The 14,806-nt window shown below is 42.7% G+C and overlaps 1 protein-coding gene across 1 annotated transcript in view; it reads right to left on the reverse strand.

The window, feature by feature from the left end:
- Window positions 1-3,400: 3,400 nt before the first annotated feature.
- Window positions 3,401-14,806, reverse strand: part of SAXO1 (stabilizer of axonemal microtubules 1) — a 97,277-nt gene continuing 85,871 nt past the window's right edge. The window contains exon 4 of the mRNA XM_025914565.2: window positions 3,401-4,557. Coding sequence (XP_025770350.2) covers window positions 3,554-4,557 — 1,004 coding nt within the window. The 3' untranslated portion in view covers window positions 3,401-3,553. The remainder of the gene's footprint in view (window positions 4,558-14,806) is intronic.

A 14,806-nucleotide genomic window follows, 5' to 3' on the forward strand; every position in this document is an offset into this window, starting at 1 on the left:
CTTTGGGCTTCAAAAGCCCTATCCCTGTTTTCTTCCCCAGAACCTCACCCCAAGCGTACTGGATCCTGCGCTGGAGCAGGTTCCCTGCTTGGCCATAAAACTCTTCCCTCTGCGTTTGTTCTTTGATCTCTAATAATTTTTCTTTTTTAATATGCATAAAGCCTTGAGATGCTGGGCTATGGTAGGTGATTAAGGACCCACTTCATTCTCACAGGGGGAAAATTATACAATAAAATTATACATTTGTACATATTTCTGAGTGTTTGGCAGCTTCCATTACCAGGGTTTGTTGGACACAATCCTACCAGGTGTTAGAGCAGTGCGTGCACACGTGGACAGGTGTTTTAAAAGAGGTGTTTCCAACAAACTCTTAAGTGGAAGCTGGATACACAGAACTGATGAAAAGGAGCAGGAGAGGAGAACTAAGTCCCCATCTGCTCAGCTCACCTTGTTTCCCTCCTCCTGACTCCAGTTACTTCCTAAAATGACATTTCCAGGGAGCACAGGTAGGAACCCCAACTCAGAACAACTAAAAACTAACTCAATTATATGGGGAAAAAAAGCAATTATGGAACTATATGGAAACTATATACGGTGAAAAAATAAAACAAGCAGTTAGGCTTACCTTCGCACATGTAAACAATGACCGATAAAATCACGAGTAGATTCCGTTAGGTACAACTCAGCAACCATCTTCATTATCCTCATCGCCATCACCATCATCCTCATCTATGTTTAATGAGAGTTACCCATGAGCCAGGGCCAAGTGATTGACCTATATTCTATCATTCAACACACACAATGAAGCCATAGGGCCAGTAATGCTATTATTCACATTTTAACGAATTTGACCAAGGTCTCATAGCTAGCAGTGACAAGGGCCAAGAAGCAAACCCAGGTCTGCTGGGCTCTCTCCTTACATGTTGTTAGCCACTGGGTTCCACTAGTCTCCTAACAGCCACTTGTATCGTCCCTTAAATAATTTCTGTGTTTTCTGAATTTTTTACTGTATTAACCACTTTCATAATAAAGAGATTTTGAGACCAAAATGGACAGACAGAAGAGAGCAGATTCTTTAATTCTGGTAGAAGTGGGCAAGGTAGAGATGCCCTAAGTGGCTCATCTAGCCTGAGGTCACCTGGAGGTAACCCCTAAATGTCACAAAGGAAGGACTCAGAGGAAATTCCTCACCACAAGAGGGCTAGCACTCTTCAACAGGCCAGGTCCATCCATCCTTCTTCAGCTTCTTTGTAGTCATCAGAAACATTAGAAAAGCTTATTGGTCTTGATATACAGAGCATGGTCCTATAACTAAGAGGAAAGGAAGAAGCAGGGAGTATGAGAGAACTAAAATTCCCAATCTACCAAAACAGACCATGTCTAAAATCGTTAAGTCAACAGACAACAATATATGTATATGATTTAAGAATATGAAGGAAAATATTAGCAGAGACAGATAAAATAATGTTACATTTTTCTCTGGGGAACCAATAATGGGGGAGGCCAAGAGGCTGGAGCATAAGAGATTGTTGCATTTTTATAAGCATTTAGCACCATTTGGCTTTCTAAGTCAACTGCCAATATTTTTGACTTGTAAAAAATGATGAAATAAAAATAGAACTCACCCTCCTTAGTGGTCTCCTTTAGCTTAATGCACTCCAGGAAGGAGCTCAGAGAGAATGTGGTTTGATGGTGTTTGTGGAACCACGTGATCTGGGACGTGGCAGATGGGAAGTACCTGTTGCCATGGGAAGAGCACTGGATCTTGAATCAGAATGCCTGGGTTCTAATCTTGACCTTGGTGCTCTAAACTCTGTGGCCTTGGGCAAGGTACATAACCTCTCTGAGCCTTTCTACCCCATAAAGGCAGGTAGGTATCCAGACCCCATATAACCAACAAGAGGATTAAATGATTTTTATCCCAATTCAGTGATACAAACCAAACTTCATAGTGAGGCTGCGAGGCATGGGACCTCAGAGGTCTGGGCCAGGCAACTAAGAGGCACAGAAAGACTGGACCCCAGATAAAAGATACAGGTTTCTTGCCCATGAACCAGGCACTGAGCCTAAAACCAAGTCTCTAGTTCAGATTTGAACTGAAGTCTCCTCCCCCACACACCGTTCCCAAGATTTCTAAGACTATGGAATATATTTGGGGTTCTGTGGGCTCAAAAGGGAGGTAAGTGTCCCTGGTGTCAGCCTGCATCCCTCTGAGTGAGGTTTACCCAGAATCCATCTGACTCTGGCACAAATCCTCTTGGACAAAGTCTTTGCTCAATTCTTTCCAATTCAAAAAAAGGGGACACCTGTGTGGCTCAGTTGATTAAGTGTCCAACTCTTGGTTTCAGCTCAGGTCATGATCTCACAGTTTGTGGGTTCAAGCCCCATGTCAGGCTACACTCTGACAGTGCAGACCCTGCTTGGGATTCTCTCTCTCTCCCTCTCTCAGCCCCTCCCCCCACTTTTTCTCTCTCTCCCTCTCTCCCTTTCTCTCAAAGTAAATAAATAAAAATAAACTTTAAAAACATCACCAAATTACCTAGCCTTAGAATCAAGCCTTACACCCAAAAGAGAAACCTCCAGCCTTTTCTCCAAGACAGGGTCCAACTCATCACTATGTCAAGCTTCACCACAAGTCTGGTCACAGCTGTCATTTTAAAAAAAAAGCAGGTCCAGCCTTCCAAGAACCAGCCCAGCACAGAGCAATTGTTCCAGGCTCCAAGAACTTAGAAGAGCCCACAGTTTCTGCTCACAGCCCAGGGGGGCGCCTGCCAACTACCTGGTTGAAAAGGGGCCCTTTTTCCCCCTCCACTCTCTGGAATCAGAGCCAGCACTGGTTTGGGGGTAAGAGAGACCTGGCACGTCCATGCTCCCCTGAGACTGCCACAGGCTCTCTTTCTCCCCCACCCCCTCCATTTCCTGTGACTGAACAGCACTATTCAGACAGCACTACTCTTGGCTGGTATGTCAGGGTGTGAAAAGGTAGAAGGGATGTCCTGTAAAGCAGCCCTGGGCACAGAGAACACAAAACTCCAGACTGGACACAAGGTACTCTCACTAGTACTGGGATGCGATGGGGGCTGGAGTCTGGAGTCTCCCCAGAGGTCTCAAGGAACACACGCTGTTCTCTGCAGAGACAGCCTGTGGGGTGAACACACAGACCTGCAGACCCATTCCCCCCCAAACAAAGTTTATTTTTTAGCACTTCATACTTGGCAAAGGTCAATTATGATGGCAATCCATGCAATGGTTAAATTAATAAAATACTTCTGGTTCAGAGAAAAACCCTTCAGACCAGCTTTGATTCCATCAGCACAAGGTAAGGGACCAAGGGGGCTAGGCAGCCAACGGAGGGTAAAGGGGAGTATTTAGCCAGTGACTAAATGTCATTTTCCTTGAGTCAAGCGATTCTCATTTTATTCAAGTGTCCTGGAAATGATGCTGAAGACTTTTTTTTTTCCACTTTGGGGAATTCTTTTTTGGCCAACAAATAACTCTCAATCATCTGCTTTTAAAAGTATTGCGCAATTTCTAAGTAACAGCTTTTTAAAAATCAGGCTGACACTGCCAACTCTCGCTGGTTGGGGTTTTCCGAGTCACCTACAGAAAGACGGCTGCCCTGCTGAGAGCCTGTCCGGGAGACCGGCCTGTATATCTTGTGCCCCAAAGCATCCGTTTCCTCAAAAATGTAGCCAGGAGGCTCAGGGTATGAAGCCAGGCACCTGCCCATGTCCTTGGGAGTAAAGCTGATGGTGTATGTGGTCTGGCCCTCCACAGGGATATTTCCTCGGGAGCCAGCCCAAGGAGGCTTACAGCTTTTGGTATTGATGGGTGGGTGGGGCACATAGTGAGCCCGCGTGGTAGTCAGACAGTCCAAGGGCTCAGTGGGAATGTTCAGCTGGGGAATGGGTTTGGCTGGCTCCATGCGCGTCCCCGGCCACTGCTTGTAGTCGTCCTTGGTAGTAGTGGAGCTTTCAAAGCGGCCACCCTTCTTGACTGAGATCACTGGCCGGAAGGACTGAGCTGGGGCACCCTTAGGGTACATGTAATGGGCCTGCACTGTTGTCAGAAGGTCCATCTTTTCTTCAGGAGGGACATAAGTGACAGGAGCTTTGGAGAACATCTGGGGCGTTGGCCAAGCTTGGTACTTGTCTCTAAACTCAGTGGTGTTAGAGAAAGGCGTTTCTAAACCACAGGACCTGGCTGGAGGTTTCAGACTCTTGGCTGGCTCTCCCATCAGGCCCCGGAAAGACTCTTTATGGGTGGTAAGGCTTTCAAAGGGGATTTCACAGGGACTGAACTTTGCTGCCTCATACGCAAAGCGTTTCTCCATCGGGTGGGCCACATAGCTCATCTTGTAGTTAGTCAGATCCTCCAGGGGGATGTTACAGAGCTTGGGCATGGCGAGAGGCTTACAGCTCATGGTGCTCACTAGGCCCTTTACAGAATAGTCATCCTGGTGTGTAGTTCTACTATCAAACCTGGTTGATGCTGGTCGGTAATGGTGTTCCGGATGAAGTAGCTCTCGTCTTGGTTGGTTCCAGGGTAAATAATCAGCTGAAAATAAAACAGAAGTGGTAATCACTTACAAATCAAGTCCATATAACCTGCATGTATTCTAAGGGGCTCCAAAGCCTTAAACCAGTCTCCAGTGAGATGGTCCTTGAGACAAAGGAAGAATAGGTTCCTACCACCACCTCAACCAAGGATTTAATATTTCAACTTTATGGTACTTGCAGTTACTGTTCAGAACAGATACATTTATAGGAGTCTCATCATACCCCACAATGCCGCAATGCAGGGATCTTAGAGGGTCCACCACTGTGGGAGGACCTAGTGATCTGATTCCCTCTGAGGAGTCCAACCACTGGCTTCTCCTGATCCAAGAACAGTTCTGTTCTTCTGTGGGGAAGTGCCCTTTCTGAATCAGCACAGAGTGACTGGGAAGATATGCATGCTGTAGTGAGACAGGGGATTCACAACCCCCCACTGGTGGGCCACCAGCCAGACCAAACAGACCTCTCTTCCCATATTGTGACCATGATTGTATCCCTATAACCCACACATTTAATCCATATAAAGCAAATATGCTGCCCCAAGAGAATAGGGCCATTGTACTGGCTAATGAGAGAATAGCAGCTGCCATCTGCATTGAGTTTATTATATGACAGTCAATGTTCTAAATACTTTCTATATGAACTCATTTAATCATCAGACAGGCCTAATCAGGTGGCTGCTTTCAATATTCCCATTTTAAAGATGCAGAAACAGAGGCACAGAGAACTTAGGGAAATTCGCCAAGGTCACTTGGCTAGAAGTAGAAAAGCATGAATGCAAATCCAGCTCCAGATTTCCTGGAGAAATTCCAGGAATTTCCTCCAGATTCCACTACCTGGTTCTGACAATCAAGGAACACTATGTACCAGCTAACTGTGCTCAGGAATTTCCATACATGACCTTGTTTCATCTTACAACCCTCTGTGATGGGTATAATTACCTCTATTTTACAGATTTCCTTTTTGTTTGTTGTTTCATATTTATTTAAGTTTTAATTTTATTTTTTATTTTTTAAAATTTACATCCAGATTAGTTAGCATATAGTGCAACAATGATTTCAGGAGTCGATTCCTTAGTGCCCCTTACCCATTTAGCCCATCCCCCCTCCCACAACCCCTCCTGTAACCCTGTTTGTTCTCCATATTTATGAGTCTCTTCTGTTTTGTCCCCCTCCCTGTTTTTATATTATTTTTGTTTCCCTTCCCTTATGTTCATCTGTTCTGTGTCTTAAAGTCCTCATGTGAGTGAAGTCATATGATTTTTGTCTTTCTCTGACTGGCTAATTTCACTTATCATAATACCCTCCAGTTCCATCCAGTTGCCATCTTGCAAATGGCAAGATTTCATTCTTTTTGATTGCCAAGTAATACTCCATTGTGTATCTATACCACCTCTTCTTTATCCATTCATCCACCGATGGACATTTGGGCTCTTTCCATACTTTAGCTATTGTTGATAGTGCATGGGGGTACATGTGTCCCTTTGAAACAGCACACCTGTATCCCTTGGATAAATGCCTCGATTTATCTGGAGTCCAAGAGCAGGACTCAGAGAGGCTAAGAAATTTCTCTCAAAGTCACATGGCTAGGGAATTAAGAGTTGGAATTTAAACCACATAGTTGACTCCAAAGTCATGCTCTTCTGACAGCCTGTATTATAGTTAGGAGCACTGTGTATCTGGAGAGAATGAAGGTTCAAGAAAATACTAGTGGAAAATAATCAGAGAATATTTGCAGAAAGAGGAGAATTTCAGCATGTTTGAAGAATGAAAAGAATTGGCCACCTATATCTACAGGATGTCTGTCTCAAGAGGAACATTTGCTGGGGGGGACTGGAATGGCCAAGATAACAAGAGGTCTGCACCCAAAGAAAACCTGCCCTAAGGATGGCCCCCATGCATCCTGAGGAGGTTTTGTCCTCAGACACCACAAAAGACTTTTAAAGTAACTTCCCCACACAGATCTAAGGGGCAGCTTTGAAATTAACAACGTAGGTGAGAAAAATAGGACAGCAAACTATGTCATTCAAACACTTTGACACTGCTTCCGTTCTTTTTGTAATACTGGGCTCACACCAAAGTCCTACACTGCCCCCATTGTGCCTATCAATTACCAGATCTAAAGTAACCAGTATGAAATCCTAGTGGACCCTCTGAATCCACAGGGAATTCTCTTGTTTACAGCTTTACAAAGGATTAGTACAAAAGCAGCTTCTCAGGGGCCTTGGTTATATATAGCCAATACCCGTGGACTCCATAGGCACACTTTCTTTTAAAACACCTTTATTGAGATATAACCTGTATAACACAAAATACACTATCTTACATTTTTTAATTATTCAATAACTTTTACAGACCTGTACAACCATCACCAAAATCCAGTTATAGAACATTTCTACCCCAAAAGTATCGATCAAGACTATCTGCAATTAATCCTTATTCCCATTCCATCTGCTCTTGGTCTCTATAAATGCACACTTTCTATACATTTTATATAAATATAATTGCACAATATATAGTGTTTTGCACTTGGCTTTTTTCACGTAACATAATTGAGATTAATCCCTGTCGTAGCATGTATCAGTTCACTTTTTTTTTTTTGAAATTTTTTAACATTTATTTATTATTGAGAGACAGAGACACGGAGCATGAGTGGAGGAGGGGCAGAGAGAGACAGAGACACAGAATCCAAAGCAGGCTCCAGGCTCTGAGGTGTCAGCACAGAGCCCAATGCAGGGCTCGAACTCGCAAACCGCGAGATCATGACCTGAGGCGAAGTCGGATGCTCAACCAACTGAGCCACCCAGGCACCCCCAATTCACTCCTTTTAATTGCTGAATAGTATACATTATATGGATACACCAAATTTTGCTTATCAAATATTGATGAATATTTGGGTTGTTTATACTTTTTGGCTATTAGGAAATTTTCTGCTATGAACATTCATGGTCAAGTCTTTGTGTAGATATATATTTCATTTCTCTTAGGTAGATAGGTAAATGGTGTAACCTATGTTATATGGTTTATCTATGTTTAACTTTTTAAGATAGCACAAACTTTTCCAAAGTGAATGTACCATTTTACATTCTCACCAGCAATTTCTCCACATCTTCACCAACGCTTGTTGTTGTTGTTTAATCTTTATTTTTGAGAGAAACTGTGTGAGTGGGGGAGGAACAGAGAGAGAGAGGGTGACAATGCAAAGCAAGCTCCAGGCTCCGAGCTGTCAGCACAGAGCCCGACGTGGGGCTCAAACCCACAAACTGTAAGATCATGACTTGAGCCAAAGTCGGAAGCCTAGCCGACTGAGCCACCCAGGTGCCTCTTGTTATTGTGTTTTAATTACAGACATTGTAGTAGGTGTTTAGTGGAATCCCATTGCAGTTTAATTTAAATTTCCCCAGTAATGCATGATGGTAATAGAAATAAACACAGAGAGGGGCGCCTGGGTGGCTCAGTCGGTTAAGCGGCCGACTTCGGCTCAGGTCATGATCTCACGGTCCGTGAGTTCGAGCCCCGCGTTGGGCTCTGTGCTGAGCGCTCAGAGCCTGGAGCCTGTTTCAGATTCTGTGTCTCCCTCTCTCTGACCCTCCCCCATTCATGCTCTGTCTCTCTCCGTCTCAAAAATAAATAAACGTTAAAAAAAAAAAATTAAAAATAAATAAATAAATAAATACAGAGAGTTAAAAAGGAGCAGACACAAGAATATGTCCCAGATGAAAGAACAAGACAAAACAACAGAAAATGGGCTAAACAAAACAGAGGTAAGCAACATGCCAGACAGGGGGTTCAAAGTAGTGGTCATACCTTATGAAGATAAAAAGCTTCTGCACAGCAAAGGAAACAACCAACAAAATTAAAAGGCAACCAACAGAATGGGAAAAGATATTTGCAAATGACATATCGGACAAAGTAACCCAGTGAAGAAATGGGCAGAAGACATGAATAGACACTTCTCTAAAGAAGACATCCGGATGGCCAACAGGCACATGAAAAGTTGTTCAACGTCGCTCCTTATCAGGGAAATACAAATCAAAACCACACTCAGATATCACCTCACGCCAGTCAGAGTGGCCAAAATGAACAAATCAGGAGACTAGAGATGCTGGAGAGGATGTGGAGAAACGGGAACCCTCTTGCACTGTTGGTGGGAATGCAAATTGGTGCAGCCGCTCTGGAAAGCAGTGTGGAGGTTCCTCAGAAAATTAAAAATAGACCTACCCTATGACCCAGCAATAGCACTGCTAGGAATTTACCCAAGGGATACAGGAGTACTGATGCATAGGGGCACTTGTACCCCAATGTTTATAGCAGCACTCTCAACAATAGCCAAATTATGGAAAGAGCCTAAATGTCCATCAACTGATGAATGGATAAAGAAATTGTGGTTTATATACACAATGGAATACTACGTGGCAATGAGAAAGAATGAAATATGGCCTTTTGTAGCAACGTGGATGGAACTGGAGAGTGTGATGCTAAGTGAAATAAGCCATACAGAGAAAGACAGATACCATATGGTTTCACTCTTATGTGGATCCTGAGAAACTTAACAGAAACCCATGGGGAAGGGGAAGGAAAAAAAAAAAAAAAGAGGTTAGAGTGGGCGAGAGCCAAAGCATAGGAGACTGTTAAAAACTGAGAACAAACTGAGGGTTGATGGGGGGTGGGAGGGAGGGGAGGGTGGGTGATGGGTGTTAAGGAGGGCACCTTTTGGGATGAGCACTGGGTGTTGTATGGAAACCAATTTGACAATAAATTTCATATATTGAAAAAATAAATAAAATAATTAAAACTAAAAAAAAAAAAAAAAAAAAAACAAAGTAGCGGTCATAAAGATACTCACTGGACCCTAGAGAAGAGTTTCCAATGAAAACTTCAACAAAGAGACAGAAAATACCTTTAAAAGAACCAGTCAGGGGCACCTGAGTGGCTCAGTTGGTTAAGGGTCCAACTTTGGGTCGGGTCATGATCTCACAGTTCATGAGTTTGAGCTTCGCATTGGGCTCTCCATTCTCACCAAGGAGCCTGCTTCAGATCCTCTGTCTCCCTCTCTCTCTACCCCTTCCCCTGCTCATTCTCTCTCAAAAATAAACATTAAAAAAATTTTTAAAGAGCCAGTAATAGTTGTGTTTATTACAGCATTATTGACAATAGCCAAGGTATGGAAGCAATGCAAGCGTTGATTTATAGATGAATGAATAAAGAAGATGTGGTATATATACACAATAGATTATCACTTGGCCATGAAAAGGAATGAAATCTTGCCATGCAGGACAACATGGATGGACCTAGAGGATATTATGCTAAGTGAAATAAGTCAGACAAAAACCAATACCATATGATTTCACATGTATGTGGAATCTAAAAAAACAAAACAGGGGTGCCTGGATGGCTCAGTCAGTTAAGCATCTGACTTTGGCTCAGGTCATGATCTCACAGTTCATGGGTTTGAGCCCCATGTCAGGCTCTGTGCTGACATCTTGGAGCCTGGAGCCTCCTTCAGATTCTGTCTGTCTGTCTCTCTCTCTGCCCCTCCCCTGCTCACACTGTGTGTGTGTGTCTCAAAAATAAACGTTGAAAAAAATAATTTTTTTTAATGAGCAACAACAACAAAAAACCCAGATTCTTAAATACAGAGAACTGTTGGCTGCCAAAGAGGGTCGTGAGGGTCATCTTACTGCCTTCAGTCCTCCATTGTTTCTGATGAGAACTTTGTTTTATTGTCATTTCCCTGTATGTGATGGGTTTTGTTTTTGTTTTTGTTTTTTCATTTTTGCTTCTTTTCAAATCTTTGGCTTTGGCTTTCAACAGTTTGACTATTATGTGACTAAGTTTGGATCTCTGCTTATTCTATTTGGATTATGCTTCTTGGATATGTAGATTAATCTTTCTGCCTTTTTCTTCTTCTGGGGCTCCAATTATGAGTCTGTTGGTACAGTTGATAGTATCCCACAAGTCTGAGTTTACTTTCCTCAGTTTTTCCCTGTTGTTCAGATTAGATAATATTTGTTTATTTATCCCCATTTCTTTCTTCTGCCAGCTCAAATCTGGTGTTAAGTCCCTGGAATTATTTTGTTGCTATTGTTCTTTCAACTCCAGTGTTTTCATTTGATTTTATAACTTCCCTTTATTGGTATTCTCTATCTGATGGGAAATTGTCATATTTTTATTTCTTTAAACATGGTTTACTGTTGTTCTTTGAACATATTTATAACAGGTACTTTGAAATATTGTCTGGTAGGTCTAATATCTGGGCCCCTTCAGGGTTAGTTTTTATTCACTGCTTCCCCCCACCCCCTATTCATGGATTACATTCCCCTGTTTCTTTTTAGGCCTCATGATTTTTTGTTAAAACTCAACATTTTAGATAACATGCTATCCAGCAATTCTGGATTCTGACCCCACTGGAAGCTGTTTTTGCTGTTTAGTAACTTGCCTGAAGTAATTCTACACAGTTTTATCTCCCTTTAAGTGTGTGATCACTGATGTTTTTGCTTAATTTCCTTTTTTAATTGTTTTTAAGCCAAGATTCCTACAAGTCACCCTGGGTTAGCATTATTTAGTAATCAACCAATGACTGTCAAAAAATTATGCTTAAACACCTTAAGCCAGTATGGCTTTCACCCTCTGCTAATGACTGTGTGTGTGGGTTAAGGGACAGAGTCAAAGATCAGACAATTTACAATTCTGCCTTAGCTTTCAGTTCCTTCTGGGATTTCTCATGTCTCCTCTGTACCTGAACCAGGCATCGTAATCAGTCAGGGAAGGTGAGTAGATAACTAGGCCCTGTCTCTTTATCTTTCTTGAGCCTATATACTGCCTTACCCATATACAATCTTCTATACCACAAGGAGCTTTCTCATTCTCTGGATTTCCTTGTTAGATTTCTGGCTGGTCTGCTGGTCTGTTGCTCAACCCAACTAATTCTGCAACCCCACACTAGCTGCAAAAGTTGTATTCACTGATTTTTGTTGTTGTTGTTGCTGAGATCAGTATTGTTTTTACTGAAACCCCTGGGTACATATTGTACTCCAAATCAAGTTAGCCCCAACTGACAGGAGAGCTGCTAGTTTTCACAGCACAGCCTACCCAGGCAGAACCACCACGCAGATCAAACATGGGGGCACAGGTCATGGAAGCTGCCCCAGGATGAAACACCACAAACTCCCACTTTTTGTAATGATGGTTTAGCAGTTATTCTTAAATAAATGCTTCTCAATTCATTGTATGCCTGTAGTTGATTTCCAGAGTCCTAAAATAGTTGATTTTTATTGTTTGGTCCAGTTATATTATTGCTTTTTGGGAAGAGGATTTACTAAGCTCCTCACTCCACCACTCCGGAAGTGCTGACACCCCCACCCCCAGGCACACTCTTAAGTTTATTTTAGGCCAATAATACTACCAACTATTTATTTTAAATTGGCCTCATTTTAATTGAAAATCTAATCTTTCTCCAAGAGCCATTAATGGGTCTATCAGCATCTTGAAAGCATTAGGGGGCCTTAGAGGGAACCATCTTGCTGAATATAAACCACATGTTTCCCCTTCAGACTTCAGGCCTCACTAAAATGGGGGCATCTACCTGTAGATGCCTACACACTGCCTCAAGGTACGTGGGGGTGGGTAGGACAGGGCTTTTCTGGCCCTCTTCTGTGATGGATGAAGTGTTAAGAAAACAGGTTCCAAGGCTGAAAGTTGCCTCATGTGATTTCTGATCCCCAACAATACAGTTGAAACCACATTATTATCCAACCTCCTAACTTCCTCCACCCAACATGTATTACAAAAAACCTCCATAGGACCTTGAAAACCTCAGAATTCCACATGACAAACTATTTACACGCCTGAAAAGCCATCAGTAAAGCCCTTCAGGGCCAGGGTGTCATGTGGGTAATTGGCAAGAATCTATTTAAAAGAGATTCCATTCAATAATGTGTCTCAAAAAAAAAAAAAAAACTTACCTAAACGTAAAGCTAAGCATCAAGTAATTACACTTTCAATCTTTCCAATTGCACACTGTTTTGAAAATGTCAAAATTACAACCAAATGCTGCTGGAACATATTTAATGGCGGTTTGCTGGACCCCAGTAAAGGTGCTGGCCATAATAGAAGGAAAAAAAAGTTTGCGTATTTTTCCTGTAGAACTACAGTAAGTGGAACATATAATATAGATGGCCCCCATTGAAATACACATAGTTAATGACGTTGGACTCTGGTTTCTCTTTTCCTTTGGAAGGAGAATCGATATGTGCCCATGAGACCATGAAGGTTGCTATGAGAAAGACTTACTGAAGCAGCAAATGGCTACAAGAGACAAACAAGCCATGGAAAGGTGACACACAAAGAGATAAGGCAAGGATATGGCCCCCTCACACAGGCATGAGGTTATGCAGGACTGGTCCAAGGGGAGAGGTAAATGTCCTGGGTCTTCCCTGAGCTTCACTCCTGCTCTTAGCCAGGACCCACAGAGTAATAGGCTGGGTGGGGATTTGTGTAAATCTAATGCCAAACTGTGTCACCTTGGGGCCCTTGTAAACAATGGTCCAGGACTACTCATTCATTTTTTTTCTTCACTAAAAATGCCTTTGTTGTGCCATGCCCTGTGCTAAATGCTGAGAATACAGATGTTGGGTGGTCAAGGCCCAGTTTTGGAAGCCACTATATCATAGGGGAGTAATACAACAAATAAGCCACTTAAATTAGTTGAATATGGTAAGTATTATTCTAAAAATCTATTAAGACACATAAGTTGCAAACTGGCACCTATGGGTCAAATCTAACTACAAAAGCATTTCCTTTGGCTACATACTGAATTGCTTTTAAATCTGAATTTCAGGGGCGCCTGGGTGGCTCAGTTGGTTAAGTGACCGACTTCAGCTCAGGTCATGATCTCACGGTCCGTGAGTTCAAGCCCCGCATCAGGCTCAGCTGACAGCTCAGAGCCTGGAGACTGTTTCAGATTCTGTGTCTCCCTCTCTCTCTGCCCCTCCCCTGTTCATGCTCTCTCTCTGTCTCAAAAATAAATAAACGTTAAAAAAAATTTTTTTTTAAATAAAAATAAAAATAAATCTGAATTTCAGAGGAGAACTACCAACTTCAACCCCAAGTGCACACAGAGCCAGAACAAAACCCCTCCTTCATCTGAGTATGCCTGGTTCTGAGCAGTCCTGTTGATACCTAACTAGTATTTGCTTATTAATTCTGTGTAAGTAGGTAAGCAGTTAATAGGTGTCAGAATTTCCTTTACAGGGAAAAGAAAATAGGGTTTTCTCAATTTTATCAGTAGGGAAAAGTCAACCATGATTCAGTTTTAACAGTGGACTATTACTCTCTGGTTTGCAGAGGGCAATGTCAGATATAACTATCTAGAGAAGGGGAGGAATATGGGACATTTTTTTTTTATTTTTTTAATGTTTATTTATTTTTGAGACAGAGAGAGACAGAGTGTGAATGGGGGAGGGGCAGAGAGAGAGAGGGAAACACAGAATCTGAAACAGGCTTCAGGCTCTGAGCTGTCAGCACAGAGCCCGATGCGGGGCTCGAACCCACGAACTGTGAGATCATGACCTGAGCCGAAGTCGATGCTTAACCGACTGAGCCACCAAGGCGCCCCGGAATATGGGACATTTAAACACAGGTACTAGGTTGGGTTTTTTCCGGTGTGTTTGAGTGGTGAGTATTTTGTCAGGATGAATAGGGAGGACTTTTCTTTAAATAACTCCATCCTCGCCAACCTCTAGGGTAGGCAAAGACCACTTCTCACTCCCAGACCACTCTCTACACCTGGGGCAAGGTGAGAAGGGGGAATTGAGCTGAGCAGGCAGTTTTACTGAAAAGCCTCTAACTCCACGAAGATTCATAAATCAAGGAGGCTCATAGGGAATATATGAAGGAAAGGAGTGTCTGTAGCTGGACGTCCCCTATCAGAGTCCCTGCTCCCTGTCCCATCAGAGATAAGGGTTAACTCTAGTTTTGTGCCTCCTTTCTGTCTCTTCAGGGTCTATAGTACCCCCTTTCTTGCCTTCTGCAAAACCTGGATGAAAAGGGAGATGAATGAGTCCTGTAGAGGTAAAAATGCCACTGCACCATGCACCTGGCTATAATAACTTCTTTGTAAAGCTTCTACGACAGTGCCTGCTTTATTGCGGGTAACTGGCAAAGAAAAAGACAGATCCCTGCCATCTTAGAGATTGCAGCCTGGCCAAGGAGACAAATGTTAAGCAAAACGAATAGAATTACACACTGAAT

This window comes from Puma concolor, chromosome D4 (genome assembly GCF_028749965.1).
Source record: "Puma concolor isolate L17-30 chromosome D4, mPumCon1.1.hap2, whole genome shotgun sequence".
NCBI classification, from domain to species: domain Eukaryota; kingdom Metazoa; phylum Chordata; class Mammalia; order Carnivora; family Felidae; genus Puma; species Puma concolor.